Source organism: Ranitomeya variabilis, chromosome 2 (genome assembly GCF_051348905.1).
Source record: "Ranitomeya variabilis isolate aRanVar5 chromosome 2, aRanVar5.hap1, whole genome shotgun sequence".
Taxonomy (NCBI): Eukaryota; Metazoa; Chordata; class Amphibia; order Anura; family Dendrobatidae; genus Ranitomeya; species Ranitomeya variabilis.
The window spans coordinates 457,588,406-457,616,360 of NC_135233.1; the positions used below are offsets into that span (position 1 = coordinate 457,588,406).

At 40.8% G+C, this 27,955-nt stretch overlaps 1 protein-coding gene across 1 annotated transcript; it reads right to left on the reverse strand.

The window, feature by feature from the left end:
• Nucleotides 1–1,238: 1,238 nt before the first annotated feature.
• Nucleotides 1,239–27,955, reverse strand: LOC143809587 (galanin peptides-like). The gene is made up of 7 exons (XM_077292631.1): nucleotides 27,823–27,955; nucleotides 27,428–27,728; nucleotides 25,675–25,755; nucleotides 21,255–21,309; nucleotides 12,696–12,782; nucleotides 5,980–6,057; nucleotides 1,239–1,471 (listed from the first exon to the last, which is right to left on the reverse strand). The coding sequence occupies exons 2-7, from the start codon at nucleotides 27,509–27,511 to the stop codon at nucleotides 1,410–1,412; spliced, it is 447 nt and encodes a 148-aa protein (XP_077148746.1). The 5' UTR covers nucleotides 27,512–27,728; nucleotides 27,823–27,955; the 3' UTR covers nucleotides 1,239–1,409.

Genomic DNA, 27,955 nt, shown 5'->3' on the forward strand with positions numbered 1-27,955 from the left:
TTTTTAAGGGAACCTGTTGGTTTTCCCAATGTAAACTAAAGCCACCACCTTCAACTCCTCTTCTACGGCAGTACAGTAATCTGTATATAAGCCCCAGCTCACTTTGCATATCCAAAAAAAATAACTTTTATAACTTTCCTGTACCGTATGCTAATTGACATGGCCAGATGGGTGTTACAGATATTTGACCCTGCGCATGATCCCCACATGCTGGAAAGGGGGCATGCGCGAGAAGACAGACACGTGGATGGCAATTGGGTCCAGCAGACTAATGAAAATGATCTTTTTTTTTCTTCCCGTGCCATTTAATTGAATGACTGATCACTACAGCCGGAGTCAATTTTAGTCCACGAGCGGGCAGAGCACCTGAGGCGCATTTACCAGGCAGCTGCTTCCTAAAGATTCCTGTCGCTTTCTGCTCTATCATTAGAAATTAATTACAAATTGCTTATTTATTGATCATCATGATACTGTGGTTTCTGCAACACTGTGAAGCTATTAAAGTAAATCTGTTACCAGGTATCTCTATACAAACTGCATACATTGTCAAATAGATCCGTTAGACTTGATGAGGTTGATGTGCTTACTCTGAAAATCCTTGGCAGAAGGGCCATACAATCCTTTTTGAGAGTTTTCAAGTTTCATATTAAATCTAGTAATGGACTCTTAAAATGCTCATCTTGATATTAGGACCACACACCCCTTCTGATGTATATTTTCAAAGTCAATACACCAGCCTCAGCAGGTCTAAAAGATCTACTTAATAATGTATACAGTTTGATAGATCAGTTGTAACCAATAACATTTTTAATAATAATAGATCTAAGAATTTCTTTTTTTTTTAGGAATTTGTGGATCATTAACTGGAAGCCAAATATTAACATGTGTATCAATTTTACTTTATAGCTAAGTTCATGCGAATGTATTTTCAGTCCGAGTGTTGTCTGTGGGAAAAACCACCACAGCTAATCATGAATTAGACCAACTGTGATGTCACCCACATCCCACCCCCGCAGAGCCCCTGTCTCACCCCAGCTACGCCCATTTTGTTGGAGCAGGGAGAAATTGGCGTGAAAATGTCAAAAGTTGCAGAAGTTTTGCACAAAAATTTAGCAACTTTTCAAAGCAATTTTTTTGCCAGATTTCTGGTGAAATTACTTTGATGAATCGGAGACCTTGTATGTGAACTGAAAGATGTAGACGTAGAGCGTGTCATTAATGACGACTCTGGCAGTGAATAACATCAAACAGCAGCTGCTATTTTTTATTGTATAGCTTCATTTTACGTAAGCAAAAATACACTGTAATATCATCGGAATATATTTATAAGTGGAGCTTTATGGAGTGAAAACATTTATTGGATTGGTCATTTCATCATTATACAATCAAATACAAAGGATTTATTTTTTTCACAACTGGTTTGTTTCTTCTGAAGACATTGGAGAAGTTAAATTATCAAGTGCACCGGATTCTGGAAGAAAGGGAAAAAAGTCAGATTGAGAGCTATAGATTACTGGGAATAGTGGTGTATAGATTATTATTCATATGATTTACTCATCCGGACAGTTATCTTTAAACTTTGCATCTTACTGATGGCCTTAGAACGTCAAATCATAGAATATTAGAGTTGGAAGGGACCTGGTGGGTCATCTGGTCCAATTCCCTGCTCAATGCAGGATTCACTAAACCATCTCAGACAGATGTCTGTCAAGTCTCTGTCTGAAGACTTCCTTTGAAGGAGAACTCACTAACTCTCGTGGTAGCCTGTTCCACTCATTGATCACCCTAACTGTCAAAAAGTTTTTTTTAATATGGCGTCTTGAAATTACAATTGTGAATTTGGACTTCTTTGTAGGGGTTACCCTCTGATCCAACAGCACTAACATAATGTATATGACATGTCCAGGGACTTGTGTGAAGGACTAAGCTTCAAAGGAATCCACGATAATGCCATGGAAGTAATCCTGAGATGGGAGGAAACGTGACTGGACAGCCTGTCCTGGTAACAGATCACTTTTAGGGCTTGCTCACATGAGCATATAATATGGCCGAGTGCTCTCTGATGTTTTATCGGATAGCACTCTGCTCAATGTTATTCTACAGAGCAGTACAGTTCTGCAATTTTGCAGATTTGGCATGAATGAGCAATAACCCGCACCCATACAAGTCTATGGGTGTGTGTGAAACACTGGACTACAGTCAGATGTCATCCCAGTGCAGTCCCATGTACGCTCAAAGAGAAGATGGAGAAAATAAATTCTCCATCTTCTCTACAACTCATTAGTATAATCGCCTCGATTCTCTCGCATGAAAGAATATAGGGCAATGTGAACTCTGAATACCAAAGTGGACATCCAGGAGAAGTCTGTGTTTGGAGTTCAGCACCGGACACTAAGGGTTTGGTACGAACCCCAAACTTTACAATTCGAGTTCGCTCATCTCTGTCAGGACCACCGTGGGGGCCTTATAATGTGTGTGTGGGGGGTGACTGGGGCATCTTACTATGTGAGGGAATCATATTGTGTGTGGCAGTGTGGGGGCATCATACTGTGTGGGGGACAATGTACTGTAGGGGCATCATATTGTGGGTGAGGTTGACTTTGGTGCATCATACTGCTTGGGGGAATGCACTGTTGAGACATTATACTGTGTGTGAGGGGTGTTATACTGTGTGTGAGGGGCGTTATACTGTGTGTGAGGGGCGTCATACGGTGTGTGAGGGGAATCATACTGTGTGTAAGGGGCATCATACTGTGTGTGAGGGGCATCATACTGTGTGTGAGGGGCATCATACTGCGTGTGAGGGGCATCATACTGTGTGTGAGGGGCGTCATACTGTGCGTGAGGGGCATCATACTGTGCGTGAGGAGCATCATACTGTGTGTGAGGGGCATCATACTGTGTGTGAGGGGCGTTATACTGTGTGTGAGGGGCATTATACTGTGTGTGAGGGGCATCATACTGTGTGTGAAGGGCATCATACTGTGTGTGAGGGGCATCATACTGTGTGTGAGGGGCATCATACTGTGTGTGAGGGGCATCATACTGTGTGTGAGGGGCATTGTGTGAGGGGCATCATACTGTCTGTGAGGGGCATCATACTGTGTGTGAGGGGCGTCATACTGTGTGTGAGGGGCGTCATACTGTGTGTGAGGAGCGTCATACTGTGAGTGAGGGGCATCATACTGTGTGTGAGGGGCGTCATACTGTGTGTGAAGGGCATCATACTGTGTGTGAGGGGCATCATACTGTGTGTGAGGGGCGTCATACTGTGTGTGAGGGGCGTCATACGGTGTGTGAGGGGAATCATACTGTGTGTAAGGGGCATCATACTGTGTGTGAGGGGCATCATACTGTGTGTGAGGGGCATCATACTGCGTGTGAGGGGCATCATACTGTGTGTGAGGGGCGTCATACTGTGCGTGAGGGGCATCATACTGTGTGTGAGGGGCGTCATACTGTGTGTGAGGGGCGTCATACTGTGTGTGAGGGGCGTTATACTGTGTGTGAAGGGCATCATACTGTGTGTGAGGGGCATCATACTGTGTGTGAGGGGCATCATACTGTGTGTGAAGGACATTATACTGTGTGTGGGGGCTTCATACTGTGTGTGAGGGGCATCATACTGTGTGTGAGGGGCATTATACTGTGTGTGAGGGGCGTCATACTGTGTGTGAAGGGCATCATACTGTGTGTGAGGGGCATCATACTGTGTGTGAGGGGCATCATACTGTGTGTGAAGGACATCATACTGTGTGTGAGGGGCGTCATACTGTGTGTGAAGGGCATCATACTGTGTGTGAGGGGCATCATATTGTGTGTGAGGGGCATCATAATGTGTGTGAGGGGCATTGTGTGAGGGGCATCATACTGTGTGTGAGGGGCGTCATACTGTGTGTGAGGGGCGTCATACTGTGTGTGAGGGGCGTCATACTGTGTGTGAAGGGCATCATACTGTGTGTGAGGGGCATCATACTGTGTGTGAGGGGCATCATACTGTGTGTGAAGGACATCATACTGCGTGTGGGGGCTTCATACTGTGTGTGAGGGGCATCATACTGTGTGCGAGGGGCATCATACTGTGCGTGAAGGACATCATACTCTGTGTGGGGGCATCATACTGTGTGTGAGGGGCATCATACTGTGTGTGAGGGGCATTGTGTGAGGGGCATCATACTGTGCGTGAGGGGCATCATACTGTGCGTGAGGGGCATCATACTGTGCGTGAGGGGCATCATACTGTGTGTGAGGGACATCATACTGTGCGTGAGGGTCATCATACTGAGTGTGAGGAACATCATACTGTGTGTGAGGGGCATCATACTGTGTGTGAGGGGCATTGTGTGAGGGGCATTGTGTGAGGGGCACATACTGTGTGTGAGGGGCACATACTGTGTGTAAGGGGCGTCATACTGTGTGTGTGTGTGTGTGTGTGTGTGAGGGGTGTCAAACTGGGTGAGGGTTGTCATACTGTGTGTCAGGGGCGTCAAACTGTGTGTGAGGGGCTTCATACTGTGTGTGAGGGGCACATACTGTGTATGAGGGGCATCATACTGTGTGTGAGGGGCATCATGCTGTGTGTGAGGGGCATCATACTGCATGTGAGAGGCATCATACTGTGTGTTGAGGGGCACATACTGTGTGTGAGGAGCATCATACTATGTGTGAGGGGCATCATACTGTGTGTGAGGGGCATCATACTGTGTGTGAGGGGCATCATACTGTGTGTGAGGGGCATCATACTGTGTGTGAGGGGCGTCATGCTGTGTGTGAGGGGCGTCATGCTGTGTGTGAGGGGCGTCATACTGTGTGTGAGGGGCGTCATACTGTGTGTGAGGGGCGTCATACTGTGTGTGAGGGGCACATACTGTGTGTGAGGGGCATCATACTGTGTGTGAAGGGCATCATAGTGTGTGGGAAGGGCATATACTGTGTGTGAGGGGCATCATACTGTGTGGGAGGGGCATCATACTGTGTAGTGTAGTGATGAGTGAACGTATTCGGATAAGGTGTTATCTGAGCATGCTCAAGTGCTAATAGAGTGTCTTCGGCGTGTTCGAAAACTAGGTTTGAGTCCCTGCGGCTGCATGTCTCATGACTGTTGGAAAGATGCAACACTTGCAGCGATTGTCTGTTTGTTAGGCTATCCTTGCATGTGTTGCGGTTGCTGAAGAGCCATCAGACATGCAGCCCCGGCGAATTGAACCTAGTTTTTGAGCACGCAGAAGACAGCACCTGAGCATGCTCAGATAACACCTTATCCCAGCATGTTCGCCCAGCTTCCGTTAAAAAGGGGATCCTGAGATTTTGCCTAATAGCTGCCAGGGCAGTTATTCCCCGACATTGGAGGTCCACTGAGGTCCCCTCCACAGAAGAATGGATAGCTGAAATGGATAGATTACATCGTCTGGAGTCGCTGGTGGCGGGTGATGGTGATGCTGCATATGACCAGGGACGCACATGGTTCCTCTGGCAATCCTTCAAGGAGAGCACAGGGTTCCTGACTTGGCTGCGTACATACTCATATTTCTCAATACGTGGGCGTGTACATTGCTGGGTCTCCCCTACCCCCCTCTCCCCTCTCCCTCCTTTCTCCCCTTCTCCCCCATTCCCTCCCTCCCCCCCCCTTTCTTTTTCTCTTTTTCTCTTTCTTTCCTTTTCTCCTATCTCTACAATTGCTTTTCTTACAGGTTCTGTATTCTGTATATAAGGTCCCTGTCCCGAGGTGATTCTCAAGATGAGAACCATGTACCCTTTATGTGCCAGAGTCCTTGTTCAACTACACTTGTGCTGCGTTCTCAGAGGCGTAATATATAGCTCTGGACATTGTAATGATTCTTTTTATTGTTTTTCCTGTATAAAATTTTAATAAATACATTTACTGAAAAAAAAAATATCCTTAGATAGGTGGTGTACAGGACCATTTAAGCTTTTTCACTAATTTGGGGTAGACAAAACATTGTACAGGGCCGCACTCACCTTTCAGGTGTAAATATGTTAAAAATTCAATCAGCGTACGCAGGACGTTCTCGTCAGACATGGTTCTAAAAAAGTTTCCTGGAAAACATAAAAAAAATATTACAATGCATGAGTTATATGTAAAGAAAGGTTTAGAGATGTGTCTGTGCTTTTTATGTTTTCCCTTTGGCCTCTCCATGCAGGGACCGCCCACTGGACTCTTTTCCTCGTGTCTGGACTCTTCTCTCCAAGCTCGGCTTATAATGCAAACTGCAGCAGCATTTTATCATAACACATAGTAACACATAGCTCTCTGTAATAATGTACCTTTTTGTAATTCATGCTGCTCTTCACTGTCACCCCTTTTTTTTTATTTGATCAATTTCCAGTCTTCTCTTGTCATCACACATGAGACTCTCTATGGCGGTGCTAATATCAAAACTGGCTTAGGATAGGTTAATAATTTTATTTTTGTTATATTTTATAAATCCATGAAGAAATTGAAAAGCATTGAAAACAATCCCATCTATTATCTAAAAAAAATGCAAAAATGCAATTTTTGTCTATTTGTATGGGGTTTTTTTTGGCTCATGCCTAACGTTATTCCACTTGCCAGTCCAACTTGACACTTGTGCACTTGAAGGGGCATTTATCATCCCCATCACACCATCAAAAAGCACGAAAATGTGTTGCAAGTACTATTTGTGCAACGTTTTGTAGGACTTTTTAAAAAAAAAAATAGGCGTGACTTTTGCAAAAAGGAGCATACAGATTTACTATAACATATAAGACATAAACTGTAGCTGACATACACTCACCGGCCACTTTATTAGGTACACCATGCTAGTAACGGGTTGGACCCCCTTTTGCCTTCAGAACTGCCTCAATTCTTCGTGGCATAGATTCAACAAGGTGCTGGAAGCATTCCTCAGAGATTTTGGTCCATATTGACATGATGGCATCACACAGTTGCCGCAGATTTGTCGGCTGCACATCCCAAAGATGCGCCATACAAGGCAGGATGGATCCATGCTTTCATGTTGTTTACGCCAAATTCTGACCCTACCATCCGAATGTCGCAGCAGAAATCGAGACTCATCAGACCAAGCAACGTTTTTCCAATCTTCTACTGTCCAATTTCGATGGGCTTGTACAAATTGTAGCCTCAGTTTCCTGTTCTTAGCTGAAAGGAGTGGTACCCGGTGTGGTCTTCTGCTGCTGTAGCCCATCTGCCTCAAAGTTCGACGCACTGTGCGTTCAGAGATGCTCTTAGGCCTACCTTGGTTGTAACGGGTGGCGATTTGAGTCACTGTTGCCTTTCTATCAGCTCGAACCAGTCTGCCCATTCTCCTCTGACCTCTGGCATCAACAAGGCATTTCCGCCCACAGAACTGCCGCTCACTGGATTTTTTTTCTTTTTCGGACCATTCTCTGTAAACCCTAGAGATGGTTGTGCGTGAAAATCCCAGTAGATCAGCAGTTTCTGAAATACTCAGACCAGCCCTTCTGGCACCAACAACCATGCCACGTTCAAAGGCACTCAAATCACCTTTCTTCCCCATACTGATGCTCGGTTTGAACTGCAGGAGATTGTCTTGACCATGTCTACATGCCTAAATGCACTGAGTTGCCGCCATGTGATTGGCTGATTAGAAATTAAGTGTTAACAAGAAGTTGGACAGGTGTACCTAATAAAGTGGCCAGTGAGTGTAGATCTCATTCTCCCATGCATGGACAGATAGGTGATAACTTGCTGGTTGTCAGGTGTCTCATACCGCTGGGACCTGCATTGATGGCCATAACGTTCATCCCTGTTACAAAAGGGCGAGGCAGGTCAGAAGCCCGACAGCTGCTCAGTTCATTCTCTATGGGGTTGCCAATAAAACCTTAAGGCAACGCTCGGCGGTCCCATTGAGAATGGGTGGAGAAGGGCAGGGACACTGAAGCATCGGAGAAGGGCAGGGACACTGAAGCATCGGAGAAGGGCAGGAACATTGAAGCATTGGAGAAGGGCAGGGACACTGAAGCATCGGAGAAGGGCAGGGACACTGAAGCATCAGAGAAGTGCGGGGACACTGAAGCATCGGAGAAGTGCAGGGACACTGAAGCATCGGAGAAGTGCAGGGACACTGAAGCATCGGAGAAGGGCAGGGACACTGAAGAATCAGAGAAGTGCAGGGACACTGAAGCATCAGAGAAGGGCAGGGACAGTGAAGCATCAGAGAAGGGCAGGGACAAAGAAGCATCGGAGAAGGGCAGGAACACTGAAGCATTGGAGAAGGGCAGGGACACTGAAGCATCGGAGAAGTGCAGGGACACTAAAGCATCGGAGAAGGACAGGGACACTGAAGCACCAGAGAAGTGAGGGGACACTGAAGCATCGGAGAAGTGCAGGGACACTGAAGCATCAGAGAAGGGCAGGGACACTGAAGCATCAGAGAAGTGCAGGGACACTGAAGCATCAGAGAAGTGCGGGGACACTGAAGCATTGGAGAAGGGCAGGGACACTGAAGCATTGCAGAAGGGCAGGGACACTGAAACATCGGAGAAGGGCAGGGACACTGAAGCATCAGAGAAGGGCAGGGACACTGAAGCATTGCAGAAGGGCAGGGACACTGAAACATCGGAGAAGGGCAGGGACACTGAAGCATCAGAGAAGGGCAGCGACAGTGAAGCATCGGAGAAGGGCAGGGACACTGAAGCATTGTAGAAGGGCAGGGACACTGAAGCATCGGAGAAGTGAGGGGACACTGAAGCATCGGAGAAGGGCGGGGACACTGAAGCATCGGAGAAGGGCGGAGACACTGAAGGATCGGAGAAGGGCGGGGACACTGAAGCATCGGAGAAGGGTGGGGACACTAAAGCATCAGAGAAGTGCGGGGACACTGAAGCATTGGAGAAGGGCAGGGACACTGAAGCATTGGAGAAGGGCAGGGACACTGAAGCATTGCAGAAGGGCAGGGACACTGAAACATCGGAGAAGGGCAGGGACACTGAAACATCGGAGAAGGGCAGGGACACTGAAACATTGGAGAAGGGCAGGGACACTGAAGCATCAGAGAAGGGCAGGGACACTGAAGCATCGGAGAAGGGCAGGGACACTGAAGCATTGGAGAATGGCAGGGACACTGAAGCATCGGAGAAGCTGACCAAATTCTGCACTCTAGCAATCTGAGTCAGTGCTTAAAGGGAACCTGTCACCCCCCCCCCCCCAGTGTTTTTAACTAAAAGAGCCAACTTGTGCAGCACTAATACTGCATTCTGTCAAGGTGGCTCTTTTGTTTGGGGTCTCTTCCAACGCTGAAGTATTTGTTTTTATAATTTGCCCACCATACCTGTAGTGTGCCCAGGGGACACGTCTTTTCCCCCAGACACAAACGCCTCCCAGCCATCACTCGTTTCCTCCGTGCACCAGGTGCCACCTCCTCTGCATTGCATTTACGCCCTGGTGCACAGAGGAAACGAGTGATGGCTGGGAGGCGTTTGTGTCTGGGGGAAAAGACGTGTCCCTTTAAAATCTCTATTAAAAAGAGCTTGTATGCACTGCACATGCTCGGCCACTGCTGCTAGACTACAGAGGTGGCAGGTAACCTAGGTGATGAACAGTAAACATGAAATTGAAAAATACCTCTGTTTTCAAAAGGATTTTTCAATAACAAGTAGATTGTTTTTATGAGCAATTTTAACCATTCGTGATGTTAGAACAACCCTTTCATTTATATCTGTCCAAAGAATAATTTATTTGTTACCTGTGACCGATACTATAAATACTATTATTAACATCAATTATTACTGCTCCTATACAAGTTACAGTGGATACCAACATATAATATATATGTATATACGATATATAAATGAATGAACTAATGTATGTTATGTTTCAACATCTACGAAAACTCTAAATGCAATAACCTGACATGGAATAAAACAAATGGCATCTGGATCTTATTTCTTAATTGTAGACAAATAATCCAATTGTATCTCCCATCGCTGGGGTCACATTCAGGTTAAATATTGTACATACTTCCCAATTGTATTTCAACATTTTAATGATTCCGTCATGTGCAACCGGCAATAATCATTAACTTGGCTCCAACTTTCTTTAATACTATGTATGCTGGGACGGGGTTTTATGTTAGGGAGTACTGGTGTCATACTGGTGCCGGATGTAGAGTAGTAATCTGATACTGCAGTACTATAATAGTAAAATAATGCAAAAACAATAGGAAACGAGAGGGAATATGGATTATAACAATCGTCATACTATATATATATATTATATATATATATATATATATATATATATATAATTTTAATGTCTGTCTATATACAGCATAGTCATAGAATGAATATCCACCTTTTAAAGGGAATCTCTCGGCAGATTTTTGCCAGCCTAATCTAAGAGCAGCATGATTTAGAGACAGAGATCCTGATTCCAGTGATGTGTTACTTACTGGGCTGCTTGCTGTAGTTTTTTTCTAATGTTAAAATAGTGATATTATCTAGAGGACAAGTAAACCTACTGCCATGTAGTCCTACTGCTCTGTGTAACCCCGCCCCTACACTGATTGACAGCTTTCTGCCTATGCACAGTGTGCACAGAAAGCTGCCAACCGGTGTTGTGGGCAGGGTTATACAGAACTCAGCATTTTCTCTACAACAGAGAAAACAGGGATTGTATCAAAATGACAGCAAGCCGACCAGTAAGTGACACGTCGGTAGAATCAGGGTCAAAGCCCCTACATCATGCTGCTCTCAGATTACATATCAAACTCCTGGTTCGGAGAACAGGTAGATCTGCAGCATATACCGTAAATCAGAAATGTTATCAATACTGCAGCAAGCAGACCAGTAAGTGACAAATTGCTGGAATCAGGGTCTCTGTCCCTACATCATGTTACTCTGAGATGGGGCAGCAAACACTTGATGATGAATTCCCTTTAATAGATTTGTAATGGTGATGTATGGCTGCAACTAGGGGGAGCATAGAAGCTTTGCATTTTATTGTTGAGTTTACCATAGAAATGTATGTCGTACGTTTGTAAGCTCCTCTACTGGTGACTGCTATCCTAAGTCATATTGCACGACTAGAGGGTTGATTGTGACTTGTAGGATCGCTACTTCCAACAGGTGGCGCTATAGAGTTAAGTCCTCTTTTTCTCAGAAGAGGCAATTTGCATATGCTATAAGCCAGAAATTTAGCATTAAAGGAGTTTCCAAAACTGGAAAACCCCTGTCCCCCGGCTACAGTTTGCTTAAAAAACCAAACTGTAGTTCACTCACCCTCCCCAGGTCCAGCGCTGGTCTTCACTACTGCTCCAAATATCCAAGCTCCTGCAGAGATCTGGAGTTTTGTATTAGAAAAACTGAGCTCCGACAACAATGAAATGAATCTGTGCATGACTGCTGAACAATTAATGGTGTTTAGGGGGGAAAATTCACCTTAAAGAAACCCTCCCACTGGGGCAAAAGTGGACAGGTTTTGCTTTTCATTTTTTTTTTTTTTTTAAGTCCGACATGCGCCTTTAGAAATGAGGGAATTTTGATGTACTGCTCCCAATATGCTAATTGTTATCAGTCTTTATAGAGGGGGCGTTGCTCACATGCTCCTCTGGGGAGGTGTCTGTTGGGCAATTACAGTGATCCTTCACTAATGCTGCTTCTAACAGAACAAAAATGTCTTCTTTTTACTGAATATATCATTCACATGGACAAAAATGTCCTTATTATTGCTGGTTTATTGGGGCTCATACACAAAGCAATGCTGTATATTATTGAGCCGTAGACACTGTGCATTTATATGGTGCCTCTCTAAAGATATTGTATTTTCTATCAAATTAAATGAAAGTGTTTTCCATCATTTTCAGTTTTTCTTAATATAGTTTTGATAATAATAATAATTATTATTATCACATTATTATTACATTATTATTAATGTTCATTTCTATTTGTTACCAATATTATTATACTTAATAACAATAAGTTTCAGGTCTTTCTCAATATACGGTAATTGTATTTTTATTAATATTTGCATCAATTATTATTACATTAGTATTATTAATATTAATTTTCTTTTTGATCAATATTATTATACTTGATAATAATAGGTTTCATGTTTTTCTCAATATAATTGTATTTTTATTAATATTAGCATAGTAATTATTAATAATAGGTTTTATTTTCTCAATATTATTATTACTACTATTATTATTATTATTATTATTATTAATAATAATAATAATAATAATAATAATAATAATAATAAGTTTCAGTTTTCTCAGTATGCTTTTTATTATTATTATTATTATTATTACTACGGATAATAATAATAATAATAATAATATTACTTTGCCATTTTTTGTCCCAATATAATTATTTACTAGTAATTATGTATCATTTTCAGTTTGATCATGTATATATAAAATATTATATCATATCTAAAATTTGCTGTAATCATTTCAGGAAAAGTAAATTGACCATTATTATAATAATATAACTATATCCTGACTTTCTTCAAGGAAAATACACATTTACATTCATTTTATTAATACAGCTATGACCATGATGATCACATTACCAAAATTGGAATAAAATACCATGTATATAATAACATTTCTATCTTACTGGTAAAAGAAGCTTGTGGGTGATGGGTGATGTGGTTTTATTGGCAGCCACTAGGTGGCAGTAATTAGTTATCATGAACCAATCTGTGACCATATAATGAGAGCGCACATTACCTGACTTTACATCCTCTTCTGGCTGGAGATCACGTTTCCCGGCTAATCCATGTTTGTCATTAAAAGATCTGTGATTATCTACGGCATCTGGTAAATAAATCAATAGTTGCAGTTACTTCAGACGGTTTCTGAATATAATGGATGTGTCATGTCGTTTTATAAGCATAAGATATAAATATGATAAATCATTTCTGTAACGTAATAAATAGGACACAGGCTATAAAGATGCACAAGCAACTGATATGATTTGCTTCATGAAACAAGATAATTATTAACAGTATACAGGTAAATGGTTGGAATGCACATAATTGGTACAAGAGAAGGCGCAGAGCTGCAAACATAAAAAAGTAATTAATTATTAGGATAAAATGAATGTCCGCTCAAACACAATGTTTATTGAGGCTGCATAGACTGAAGCTTGACTTTCTTCAGGTGAATGGGTCAGATCTGCAGTATCAGACACAAAATCCATAGATTTGGTAATCGTGGAGATCCTCAGGGGCGGGACTTATACCAATCACACTTTCATTACTTGCCCTATAAATAGGCCGTCATTGTATATTCTTGGCGAAAAAATACACTTTAAGGAAATCCTTTATACATGACCATAACTCCTAACCATCGTGGTCCCAGCAGAACAGTCCCATATTTGGGGACCTGTCCTCGGAGGCAGGTGTTATGTCCCTAACTTCAACTGCATCTGTGTGATCAAAACACAAATAAAGTGGAATATAATGGTGGAGCAAGGAGCCGACAGATCATTGCTTCACCATTCCTAGAAACTAAAGGTCGTACAAAAACATTCAGGTCACATGATCTGATTATGTCACGGGACCTGAGGTTCTTGACAGGTCCTTCAGGCACTACCTAAACTAGCAGCAGGGACAGTAACAGCAGGGATGTGATGCTTGTGTGGGGACATCATACTGTGTGGGGGAACTGTGCATACACAGAAGCAAGTTTAAAGGGGTGGTCCAAAACTAATATTGATTTTAATTCTAAATGTCTATCTATATAACGTAATAATGTAATCTCTTTGCTAATATACTTTAATTAATGAGTCCCTTTCATTCTCTCTCTAATGGCTTTATATATATTTTTTCACCTACCTTCCTTTTTATGCTGCTTTGTTTGAGAATCTCCTGTAAATTCTAGGATGCTCAAACTGAACTTCATCAGTGGGCAGAGACTGCGGTCACTGCCATAGCCTCTGTCCCCACCCTGAAACAAACCGTTATCAGTGACGTCCATTTCAGGGGCTGGGGTAGTCCCTGCTGTACTGAGCTTGCTTCGGTTTTCAATTCGAATGTATGCTCAGTACCAGCTCACTTTGTGATAATACTTTCAATGCACAGTGACAGTGCGCTCCCTCGCCGACTCTTATGAGAGGTCACGAGCCTGCAAGAGAGTGTAAAGTCAGTGTGCGTTATAAGGAGAGAACCCAGTTACCAGGAAAAGCAGAGACCAGCACCGCCCCCAAAGCAGATGTCACTTTTGGGGACATGGATGATCTCTGTTGCCTTACAATATGCACTGACAGTGCGCTCTTTTGCCAGTTCACTCTTCACTTCTCATTAGAAAAGCTTTTGTTTACTGTTGTTTTCCGGTTGCTTTTTTCACTCCATTGAATAATGAAGAATGCAAAAACGATGGCAAAACACTCCAAAAAACATCCAGTCATCTCCTGAGCATCTTTTGAGCTTTCCATTTGAATTATATTGTAAAGTACAGAATATTTTCCGAGCAGAAAATACCATTAGCGTTTTTAGAAACCTGAAGTGGTTATAAAACATTTGAAAGCCTGAACATGTGAACTGTGAGTTGTTTTTACGTAGAAATACAAATGTTCTGTCTTTCGAACGTTTTTTCATAGACTTTTCAGGTGGTTTCCTCAGCAGAATCCACCTGAAAAAGAAGTCGTGTGAACATAGCCATTGAGTTCTTGGGGAAAATAGAAATCCCACACCCTCCTCCCCAAAAAATTATTGACGATTTGGAGGTTTATCACCATAACATCTGCATCTCTTAAAAAAAAACATAGCAAAATTGAAAATGAAAACCCCCACTATACTCACCTTCCCTTTCCCCAGGTTGAGACTGTCAGAGCACCAGAAATGGCAGAGGAGATTAGTACAGAATATTTCTTTTGTTTTATCCAATGCAGCAAATGTTTAGAAAATTCTGCACCAAAATCCACACCATTTCTGCAACTTTTATGCCTCTTTTTAATATTTTTTTTTTGTTGTTGTTATTTTTGCTTTTTCGAAAATTGCACATTTTACAGTTATGGATTTAAGATACATTTTTTACAAAAATTGGATAAAGATATACTTTCCCCACTCTAATAGCCTTGTCATTATTAGACGTGAAAGGGTCTTTCCAGGTTTGATGTAAAGTAAGTTTAAGTATTTTACTATCTTCTATTTGGATTTTGAATATTAAGGATGAATTATTTAGTAGGTACGCTCACATAAATATGGCCCTGTCCTAAGCTACTTACAGTCCCCGGGGGAATCTTCTTGTCCCATTGCAATGGGAATTTTCTTATCCAGTAAAAGATGATCAATACGACCTGATATAAAGGATGATGGCTATTAGCCAGTCTAACCGAGCCGGCATCTGGCAGTAACAGACCCACATTACGCCACTTTCATCCCGTTAATTAAAACGAGTGCAGAATCACTACCGGAGATTCAATCTAGTGACATGAAACAGGAAAATAAAGTCCTAGACCGTTTATAAAGGACAATTCTGCAATTTTAACCCCAATTTTTTTTTACGCCCATGTCCACATGTCACTAAGTGCACAGCAGAAACTACCGAATGAATATGTGTGTAAATAAATTTACATGGTATTTCCTATCATGTCCTGATTAGTGATGAGCGAATGTGATCGGATAAGGTGTTATCTGAGCATGCTCGGGTCCTAACCGAGTGACTTCGGCGTGCTCAAAAATATGTTTGAGTGTGTCTGCAAGAGTCCTTTACCCACGCAGACCTGAGTTCACTACATGCATCCTTGTGTTAGACAGTTGGTCTCCACACTGCTGAAAATATGTGCATGTAGGGCCAATAGGTTGTGTGGTCCTCAGGGGCGTAACTACAATAGGTGCAGGGGTTTCAATTGCACCCAGGCTCTTGGGTCTTAAAAGTCTGTTTGGCCTAAATAAAAAAATCTAATGCTAATGAAGACTTGCAGTAAGTGGCAAGCTTTTGCATTGAGGGCCTTGAGCATCAAGTACTCCACTGGTGGCCATATCTGCTGCAACCTGACTATAAGGTTATTCCAGTGTTTATGTAAAGTGCATGTAAAGATAAGCAACTTACTTGTTATTAACAGTCCTCTCCATTCTCAAAACGTTGATTTTATTGTTTACTGCTCACTGCCTAGGTTACCGGCTGCCACTGCAATTTTGCTGCGGTGGCCTAACATGCACAGCGCTTACAAGCCCTTTCTAATAGAGCTTGTAAGGGCTGCCCTAAAAGTAGGCTAGGATCACCGGAACATGGCGTTAGCGCCTGATCCCATCTAGCCTCTGTGCTTCTTATAGCAGTATTGGAAGCGCAAGTTGTGCAACAATGCTCCTAGTTGGATCTGTCAATCAAGCGGGAGAACCTGCCCAACTGTCAGTCAAGCAATAGAACCCGCCCCCGAGAAGCAGGAAAGCAGGAGGCAGCGGAGCAGAACGCACCTAGCGAAGAACATGGGACAAATCCTTTAAATAACTTATTAATAGATCAAGCAGGATCACTGTTTACAAACTAATATGCATAGAAACCAGGTCCAGTTAGTACTTAAGATTTATTTAAACACGTATGTTTTTCTTAACCTTATTCTTTTTTTTTTATCCTCACGTCTTTTGCACCCTTTCTCTCAATAGACACTTTTTTTTTTATTCGTTCTCTTTTAGATTTTCTCGATATAGCCTTTGAGCAAGTTGTAGTTTTTAATGACACCTTTCTTTTTTACCAAATAATCTACTGAAAAACAGTAAAAAAATTCCTAGTGACGGGAATTAAAATAAAAAAACAACAATTCTGCAGTTGTTTTTTGGGGGTCTTTTTTACACATTCATGTTGCAATAAAAATGGTAAAACCTGGTAATTTTGCAAGTCAATGCAGTAACGGTGGAACCAAATTTATTACGTTTTTTTTTTGTTTGCTTTAAAAATTAAAAGTCCATTCTCTGACATCCAGAACTTTTCTATTTTTTGGTTGATAGAGTGGTATGAGAGCTGGTTTTTGTGGGGTTAATTTTTATTAATATCATTTTGGGCTCCATAATACTTTTTTTTTTTTTTTTTAATTCAATTTTTTTAACAGTTGACTTGACCAAAAATACGACTCTATTATTTTCATTTTTTTCCATGTTCACATTAACCATTTTGGATAATTTTTGTTAATATTTAATCAGTTCGGACAATTACATACACAGTACTACCAAATCTGCATTGATTTTTTTTTAGATTTTGCTACTTACATTATAGGAAAGGGGTAATAAATGAAACAATTAAACTTTTCTATATGTTATTTTTATATATTGGTTTTTATTTTTTAAATTTTTTTTAATTAGTTTCCTTCAGAGACTTAAATTTAGGATTAATTGCCTATATGTTACACTGCAATACTGCAGTATTGCACTGTGTTATATACGGTAATTAGCAAACTCCTAGGAAGCCCAACTATCAATTAAGCGTGAACATCCTCCGAACATGTACATCAAATGTCATCAATCTTCTGCTCATAGGCTCAGTTATGTGTAAAAAAACAAACTGAGCATTACTTACCCTCCCCAGGTTCAGCAATGTATCTCCGCTGCTGCACTGATCCCTGTTAAATGGCTGAAGAGCTGTTGATATGACATCACCCACTGCAGCCAAACAGCAGAGACCAGGTCAGCGGCGGAGAAATAGTGGACCTGGGAATGGTAAGTGAAGCTCAGTTAGTTTTTTTTCACACCTAACTGAGCCTTCGGGCACAAGATTGATGAGAGTGGACAACCTCTTTAACAAAAACACAAGATTTATTCTTACATTGTTGGTTGAAAAAAATCATACGTCCATCAAACTCAACCATTCTTGATCAATTATACTTTATCACTAGATTATGTAAAACCCACATTGCCATTAGTTATAGAAAAAGCATTCTGTCCTTTTATACATGCTGATATAGTTTCTGTCATTACTACCTCGTGTTGTCAGGCATTCCACAGTCTGACTGCACTAACTGTAAAGAAGCCTTTCCTATTTAGATGCTGGATCACCTTTTCTCCTCATGTCATGAATGTCCCCTAATCCCTTGCAAGTTCCTTTAGAAGGAATATATCATAGAGAGTTAGACATTAGTAAATTATTATTATTATTATTTATTGTTATAGCGCCATTTATTCCATGGCACTTTACATGGGAGGAGGGGTATACATAATAAAAACAAGTACAATAATCTTAAACAATACAAGTCATAACTGGTATAGGAGGAGAGAGGACCCTGCCCGCGAGGGCTCACAATCTACAAGGGATGGGTGAGGATACAGTAGGCGAGGATAGAGCTGGTCATGCAGCGGTTTGGTAGTAAATAAGGCAAAATTCGAATTCTCCTGTTATCGTGTTTTTTTCCCGGGAAATTCAATTTGTAGGGAACTTGTTTTCTGCCAATTTAATGTCTCTTATTATGCTTTGGTGTATCTACAGATCCCAGAGCGAATACACATAATATATATAAAAAATGTTAAAAAATCCTTATACTCACCCTCTGCCCACCTCTCCGGATCCTCCACTCCTCCGTCCAGTTCTTGCTGCATCTTCTGATCTTCCGCCGCTCATGGTGGATTCTTAGGGCTTTTCACACACTGTTCTGTACTTCCACTGTCATGGCGTCCTGGAGGGTCTTGCACAATTGTGCAGGTAGTTAATAACATACTGATGTCATGATGTGCACGTGACCTTCTTGCCTTCCTGCTCTCATGTGCCGAACCGTTCCCGGCACCATGACAGCCAGAAGTCCTCTAGCACAGTTTGAGAGGCCCAAAGATACCATCGCGAGCAGTGGGGGATCTGAAGATGCAGCGAGGACTTAATGGGTGGCAGGGAGTATTGGAATCAGGGGCATAATGATTGCGATTGCAGAGGACGTGACTGTGAACATGACCGGCAGGGCCGGGGGCCTGCCCTGCAGAGAAGCAGCCGGCTCCTCTCAGTGAGAGAGGAACTGCGCTATTCCTGTATTTTTGGCTGGGCAAGCGTTATGGGAGGGCAAATCCCAGGGCCCCACCCACAAAGAGGGGCCCCCTGCTTCTGCAGCCCCTTTATGAAATGCACAGAGGGTGTACGGCATTACTTATAGTGAATTATGCTGTGCACCCTCTGTAGTCCCGGAGCATATAGAGGTGTGTCTGGCATCTGTGAACAGGTGAACAGGGCCAGATCTGTAATCAGTGAAGAGGGCAGGGGGTGGTTGAGTGGTCTGAGGTCTGTAAAGGTGAGTATAAAGATTTTTTAACATTTTAATGGCCCACTCCGCTGCAGAAAAATGGCGGACAGTTGGCACCATTTTGCTGAATCCACACAGATATGAATCACAAAAAATCCACATTTTGGCAAATGTGGATATTTGTAGAATTCAGTTCAACTCAAATTTGTTTGTTCATTTCTATTGGGCACTTTTTGTACCATTGACAGAGTGGTCCATAGTTATAGGTGCAAGGTGCAGAATTCCAGCAAGATATGGATAAAGCTAACTTGGATGGGGTGCCATGACTTTAAGTCTTCAAAGCTTCTTTGCATCAGCTTGCTTTATAGCATGACGCAGTCATAGCCTTGCTCGGAATAATGCCATGACCTTATCAGCTATCAATACTACTACATACTCCCACTGATGAATATTTCCAGATTAAGCAGACGAAGAATTTATACAGATGTTAGAGCTAAGCATGGCACCACTTTCATCAAAGATCATGCTAGAGTTGGCAAAATACAGTCCCAACACTCCGTCGTTGCTGAGATTCAGGTAAGTGCGATTTTAAAAATTAAAAGATAATCCAAACCTAAAATTCTAAAAAAGAAAAAATTCTTCTAATAAGAACTAGTGATTGAAGATTGGAGGACCTTGGGCCCATCGGATGATGTTTCTAAGAGCCACCCTCCCGAAATACTGAACATCTTCATCTCTATTTCATTATAACCTCTGCCGTCATCATTACACATAAAGGGTATTTTTGAAACCCCCAAAAAAGATTAACCATAGAGATGGGATGACTAGCTGTACTTTTATGGGCTTCATGAGTCCTGGTGTGACATGTCCCAAACTAAAGGATTCCGTGATCAACCATAAAATTGCCTATAAACCAAAAATCCATTTAAAGCCAACTTCTAGTATATTTATACCTACGATGAATGTCAATGTCTCAAAATGGTTGTCATGTAGTGATGAGCGAGTATACTCGTTGCTCGGGTTTTCCCGAGCACGCTCGGGTTTTCCTGAGCACTCTCGGGTGACCTACGAGTATTTATGACTGCTCGGAGATTTAGTTTTCATCACGGCAGCTGAATGATTTACAGCTACTAGCCAGCCTGAGTACATGTGGGGGTTGCCTGGTTGCTAGGGAATCCCCACATGTAATCAAGCAGGCTACTAGCTGTAAATCATTCAGCTGCCGGGATGAAAACTAAATCTCCGAGCAGTCATAAATACTCGGAGGTCCCCCGAGCGTGCTCAGGAAAACCCAAGCAACGAGTGCACTCGCTCATCACTATTGTCATGTCCCACAATTTGGGCATCATACAGTATTGTATTGTATTATTACGGTTACGTTGCCTTTTAGAAGTTTGCCCTGCCTCTCTCCCTGTCTGTCTCCTCTGCTCTAATATCAGTAACCCTTCCCTTTTTCTTGCCAGATGGTGTATGTCAGCCATGTTAAGAAGTGCATGTCTTTGTATCTCTGATTTACAATAGTCTTTTTACCTTCTGTAACTGTGCATAACAAAAAGAATTCAGCTTGAAAATAAACTTTCTTCTGGAATCTTCATACGGGAATCTACAGTCAAGATCAGGTATCTGATAAAATCTGTTTGTGCGAGTACTAGTACATAGAGACAGACAGGAAATTCTGTCTCAAGAGCCCCATACTCGCAGCCTAGTTATGGAGTCAGAAAAATGGCCATATACACTTGATACCTGTTGGCCAAATGACTGCAATCTCACCCAATTCTCCCATACACAGGAATGCTCAGCCGAGCATTTCTATGTTGCCTATGAGCAGCTGATTTCCCCTTTGGATCTTGAAGTTGAATTTCAAACACGTGATCATTATGTACCCCCGAAATTACTTCTTAGGGGGACAATCAGATAGACTGGCCTTTATCTAGTGTGTACATAGACCTTTAAAACTGGACATATCTGGGTTATACTGATCATGGAGGAAATTTTTTTTGTCCAGCTTTATTGGAGCTTTCAATGGAATATAACATGGAACAGTGAAAAAATAACAAATATCTACTATACATATGGTACATTTTAGTCCCAAAATAAAGTATAAAATGTAAAATAATGGTACTACTTACGTGGTCCTAAGAGATAACCAGCACTATTCAATGTCCAGCCACGTTTCTCTTTCCCCTGTAAAAACAATCATCAATTATCTAATAAACTTAATGAGATTTATAGACTGTTCAGTTTACCTTGATATCAAATAAATAGCAAAAAAGGATGCTTACCTGCCTAGGCTTCCAAACAAATGCACTATCAGGATGCAGTGGACCCATATGTTTTTTTGCTATTTTTCAGAATTTTTGGAGGATCTCTGAATCCTCTTTTTGTCCTGATATCAAATAGCATCCAGTCAAATGCTCCTTGTGAGCACACTTAAAAAAAATAAGTCAATTGAGAAAGGTTTGGGCAATCTTCAGTATGGGTTACTTTGTTTATTGATGTTTATTGTTACATCTATATATATAATTGTCTAAGCGTTTTTCTGTCTGTCTGTCTGTCTGTCTGTTCTGGAAATCCCGCGTCTCTGATTGGTCGAGGCCGCCAGGCCTCGACCAATCAGTGACGGGCACAGCATGGCGACGATGATGTCATAAAGGTTGCCTCGACCAATCAGCGACGGCCACAGTCTGCCGCGAATTCGCCTCGACCAATCAGCGACGGGCACAGTATCGACGTAGATGTCATAATGGTTGCCATGGCGACAATGATGTCATAAAGGTTGCCTCGATCAATCAGCGACGGGCACAGTCTGCCGCGAATTCTGGAATCATCATTGTCCATATACTACGGGGACATGCATATTCTAGAATACCCGATGCGTTAGAATCGGGCCACAGTCTAGTATATATATATTCATATGTGACATATTAAAAAGACTATGTATGTGCTGGTTATGTACATGTAATCCCCTTTAAAACTTAGCTTTTAATATTATAACAAATAAAACCCTGACCCAAAAACAAACCTTGGTTACATACCATATATGATAAAAATACCACCAAATGGGTAACCTGTTAAGGTACTACAATACAACCTACTGCTCACGCCTGCCTTGCTGTGGAGGTTGGCACCCTAAGAGACGATTTATTGGCGCCCCCACTCAACGCAGGCTGTCCCTCTCTTCCCTATGATATCCCTCTCAGTGTAGGTGGGAAAACAATATAGTAAAGAGCAGTGGTGAAAAAAAGTACACAAAATGCATATAGATACATTAAGTACCCAAAAAGCCTCAACAGGCACCCTCAAGTACCATTGTGATAATCCAACACATCGCCAAATAGCAGATCAGATAATCAAACAATATTCAGTCTGAAAATAGCTGTATTTGTCCCATGTCCATCATGGACATAAAATCATTACAAACCATAGTCCAATAGGGACCCACACAAAAGACCAGAATATTATGATGGATAATGATGAAAGATAACTTAGCGTGTGCTGGTATTGTCCCGACACGTTTCCCCGTTAGCACGGTTCATCAGGAGGAAATAATGTGGTCATCGATACTGCCGGATGCTATACAGATGAGTTTGCTACAAACTACAGCTATTTTCAGACTGAATATTGTTTGATTATCTGATCTGCTATTTGGCGATGTGTTGGATTATCACAATGGTACTTGAGGGTGCCTGTTGAGGCTTTTTGGGTACTTAATGTATCTATATGCATTTTGTGTACTTTTTTTCACCACTGCTCTTTACTATATTGTTTTCCCACCTACACTGAGAGGGATATCATAGGGAAGAGAGGGACAGCCTGCGTTGAGTGGGGGCGCCAATAAATCGTCTCTTAGGGTGCCAACCTCCACAGCAAGGCAGGCGTGAGCAGTAGGTTGTATTGTAGTACCTTAACAGGTTACCAATTTGGTGGTATTTTTATCATATATGGTATGTAACCAAGGTTTGTTTTTGGGTCAGGGTTTTATTTTTTATAATATTAAAAGCTAAGTTTTAAAAGGGATTACGTGTACATAACGAGTCTGATTAGTCCCTATTCCATTGAATTCTTGATTGTTTTATGTACTGTATGTGCTGGTGTCTGATGTTCCTCTGCAATTTATATTATCCTTATGAAGAAAGGTTTACCAAAACCAGTTTTGTTTTATCTATAGAAGAAATGCCTAATATGTTATCTGCATTTCTCCACCATTAGAGGTGCCATAATGTCTTTTCTTCTCGCCTCCCATCATGCATGTTTACCTGCACTGAACTGAAAGCCTGCCAGTTTGTTTTGCCTGTTTACAGTTTGACAGATAGAAGAGGTGGAGCAGGGAGACAAAACCCACTTCCACTAGAGAGATAAAACCACGCACCCACTTCCTGTAGAGAGAATGACACCCCCACTTCCTGTTGAGATAATGACACCCCCACGTCCTTTGGAGAGATAACAGTCCCGACTTCCTGTAGAGCAATAAAGATATGCCCCCACTTCCTGTAGAGATAATGGCACCCCCACTTCCTTTAAAATAATAGAGGCCTGCCCCCACATCCTGCACGTCCTGTAACTTGTCTATTCATCTCTGCTGCTAGAAAGGATTACTCTTGACAACACAAAGTGGACAAATTACATTGGGTCAATAAATTAGACAGAAGGGTCCAGTGTTCCACATTTTGGAATGATTTTTTTGGGGTAAAAAAACATAATTTAGAAATGAAGTAATTTACTCATTGTCTATTCAGCACATTATCTATCAAATGAGATCTTGTTACTGAAAAGCATAACTACCATTTTTATTTTCTGATGATGTGCCAACACAGAAAATACACCCGTATGTTGAACATGGAACCTAAAATGGAGCTGCAGAAACCCTGCATGATGCTGATAGCTCAAGATCAGGGCACCATTGGCAATAAAAGTATATTAGCTCAATCAATTTATATGATGAACATATTTACAGATATTTTTAGGATGTGGACAGCCCCTTTTAACTAAAAGATATTGTGTTTTACATATAAATGTCAGAGAGTTTGGGACTAATATTCTGCACAATGTGAATTGCATGGGGTGTATGGCACTATTTTCTTCGTTTGATGAGGGTAGTGCAGAAAGACTATGCTGATTCATGAGTTTACTAGGCACTGTGAAAATTGCAAAAATCCTTACTATTTTTTGAGAGGAAGTGGTGGGCATTATTGGATATGGCACATCACTCATCTTAGTACAGCAGGATGTTACCTCTGACAGTGACATAGTCAGCATGAGTCAGTATTTTGCACAGAATGGTCAACCTGATCACAAATGACTAAGAGAGATAACTTTTGAACTTTTTTTATTTTACAAAACATGAAAAGTCTGTCAGGGGGTTGTTTTATTAAATGGGCTATTGGTTTACATCCAGGTTTACATCCCTGTCTATGGTGAGGTCACATTTACATTACTAGGGCTACTTTACTTTAAAGACCTTGAAAATGGTCTAGTTCAGCAAAAAGAGATCTCAAAGTGTTGCACAAGTCTTTTCAGGGCAATTGGAGGCTTTGCAATATTGCAAATTATAGTAAATCGATTTGCTGTAAGTCAAATTTTTTTCTTTTAATTTATCAAACCTGGCAGATATTGATTTCAAAATATTAAATCATCTCTATTAATTACCACTTCTCCCAGCAAACATGACAGTGAGATGGTGCCTTTTTGGCACTATGTCTGCATACTCGGGAGAGGTTTGGTCGGTCAGTGTTTGCTATTGTCTACCGCTACTTTTAGTGTGGCCCAAGTAGTAACCATAATCTCTAATCTTACCTAAAAAAGTCATGTTAAAATTTGAAGATGATACTCCACATCCTTAGCATTGATATCATAGAGGAAAACTCATTCATTTAAAGGGGTTGGCAACTACTTAGATATGGATGATCTATCCTTACAAAAGGACATCAAAGTCAAATATAAGATCAGTGGCGGTCCAAAATCCAACATCCCAACAATCATCTGTATACAGTTTACAGATCTGGAATAGCACAGTGCCGTACACCCCAATTCACGCTCCAATTTATTTCAATAGGAATTCATCTGCAGTACCTGGGATCGGTCACAGTACCGCATACAGAGCTATGATGTTGCGTTTTGCACACTGTTAACAGCTGATTGCTTGTGATGACGTATTGGATTTTGGACCCCCACTGATCTGATATTGATGGCATATACTAAGTATGGGTCATCAATATTGAAATAGTTGACAACCCCTTTAAACCCCTTTCATCTATAATACTAATGCTAAGGATGTGGGGTTAATTGGTAATGGTATATCTTTCTTATAGTAAATAGAGAGTTGTCATCTAATATAAAACACATGCGGTAAGTAAAAAGCTCCATCAATTAATAGAGACATTTCTATAACCCACATTCATGACCCTGACAATACATAAAAAATCTATGTCATCACAAATAACCATATACGTTAATAATGCCCTGCCCTCAAGCATTTAATTAGCACTTCCCGTGGGTCAGGAGAAGAATTATTATTTGGTTTGTGAATTATATATTAGAAAATATACTTACGGTTAAGACTAGTCCAAATGTCTGTGAGATAGTGGCACACAATATTAAAGATACGAACAGGAGACCTGTGCACTTTTCCATCTGGATGAACATGGTAAAAGAAAACAAAAAAAGTCTAAGTAACAAAGGAAAAGGACACAATACTCAAAAAAGTATAAATCTCGCTGCAAATGCAGGTTTAAATAGTGATTGGATGAATTATATTACCCTTTAACAAGAAAGCAAACAAATTTTAGAGATATTAACAGAAATGTAGGTGAGCTTGTCTTAACTTGGGCAAAAATTCGATTTGGTGCCCTCCCAACGTACAACCATGTTGGTTCCCAGAACCAAGGCACATGTTCCTCCAGCCACCTTATTACCCCTGGCTCATGTACACTACTTTGTAGAATTACGAATGACAGTATCTCTATTTGTATATATAATATTAGTTTATATGTTAAAACTAAGTCAAGGGGTTGGTCAGAAATCTTTAGGTCACGTCAAACTCTTGCGCCCTTGTTGAATGTGCTTGACCAAAAATGTCACTACTGTCGAACATCTGGCATCATCAAGGATCACAGGACAGGGCATCTTTTTCAATATTTCATATACAATAAATCAGCAATGTGAAAATCTCGTACAAATAGTAATATTTAATATAATTGTAATATTTAGTGTGTATCGCAAAGGGAATGTCAATTACTGAAGAACATGAACAATTAAAATATTGTTATAGAAAAGTGAGTTATAACTGTATTAAACGTCTTGAAAACCTAGAAAGAAAGAATGAGAGAAAAGTAAAGACAAGAGAAAGAATGAAAGAATGAGAGAAAAGTAAAGAGAGAAGGAAAGAATGAGAGAGAAAGAAAGAGAGAAAGAAAGAATGAAAAAGAAAGAAAGAAAGATAAAAGGCAGTAAAGAATAACAAATAAATTACAAATATTGCTCTATAAAAGTAAGTTATAACTGCATAATGAATCTTGAATATACATAGAAAGAAAGAGGGAAAAGAAATAAAGAGAAAGGACGAGAGAAAGAAAGAAAAGGAAAGAAACACAAAGAAAGAAAAATGTAGAGAAAGAAAGAAAAAGGGGGAAAAAAGTAGAAATAAAAATTAAATTATAATTATTGTTCTGAATATACATAAAAAGAGAAAAGAAAGAGAACAAAAAAAGAAATAAAAGAGAAAAAAGAAGAGTAAGAATGAGTGAAAGAGAAAAAATAATGGAAGACAGAAAGAAAAAAGTAAAGAAGAATAAAAAATAAATTACAAATAGTGTTCTATAAAAGCAGGTTATAACTGTATTTAACATTTGGAATATACATAGAGAAAGAAAGAAAACAAGATAAAGAGAGAAAGAAAAGTAAAAGAATGAGAGGAAGAAAGAAAACGAAAGGAGAGGAAGAAAGATAGAGAAAAAAGCAAAGAAAAATAAAAAAAAATAACAAATATTGTTCTATAAAATTAATCTATAACTGTATTACACATCTTGGATATAATAAGAAAGAAAGCATGAGAGAAAGAACAAGAGAGAAAGGAAGGAGAAAGTAAAAAACAGTAAGAAAAAAAAAAGAAGAAAAGGAAAAAAAGAGAAGAAAGAAAAAAAGAATGAGAAAGAAGAAGTAAGAAAAGAAAAAACAGAAGAATGAAAAGAGAACACTAAAAAAGAAAAACCAAAAGAAGGAATGACTAAGCTTGGAAATACATAATCTGCATCACACAGAATATAAAATAAAAAGTAAGAATGATATTGGAGGAGAACAGACAGACCTTGATGCGACTTGCGGCTCGGTGTCTGCAGTTTCTCTGTCTTGTGTCTTGCAGTGGAGGGCTACAGGTGCTTCCAGCTGGCATACAGAAGGAGTTGTGCTCTGCAGACTTGTCCAAGAAAAATCACAGCAGGAATCTCAGTGCATTGTAGGATAGGCAGGTCTCCCCTGGGTGTTTGTTGGAGCTGCCGTGGGGATTGGCTATTTATGGTCAGCACCAGGTTCATATGGACCGGTCTCCCTCCCTGAGGGCGCATGTGATGGAGTCAGACGTCACTGGATCATTTCCACTCCACAAGTCACTGCATTAAGGGAGGGCAAAAATTACAGCAATTCAATTAAAGGTACTTTGAAGCAATATGAAGGCAAAAGACAAATAACAGCCCTGGCAATTACCTGTGATTAGGGCATGGGTGGACAGTTTGTACCAGTCCAAGAAGCTTCATCCTACTTGCCTCCTCTTCTTTGGCCACTTCCTTCTTCCTTCTATACACACAAGATAATGAATGGGGACATTATATTATATTAC

Coding starts and splice junctions, on each gene's coding strand:
- LOC143809587 (XM_077292631.1), bottom strand. CDS start 27,511: ATGCCAGCTGGAAGCACCTGTAGCCCTCCACTGCAAGACACAAGACAG. Junction 12,783..21,254: donor TGGTTATCTCTTAGGACCAC/GTAAGTAGTACC, acceptor TTTATTTACCAG/ATGCCGTAGATAATCACAGA. Junction 6,058..12,695: donor AGAAGAGGATGTAAAGTCAG/GTAATGTGCGCT, acceptor TATGTTTTCCAG/GAAACTTTTTTAGAACCATG.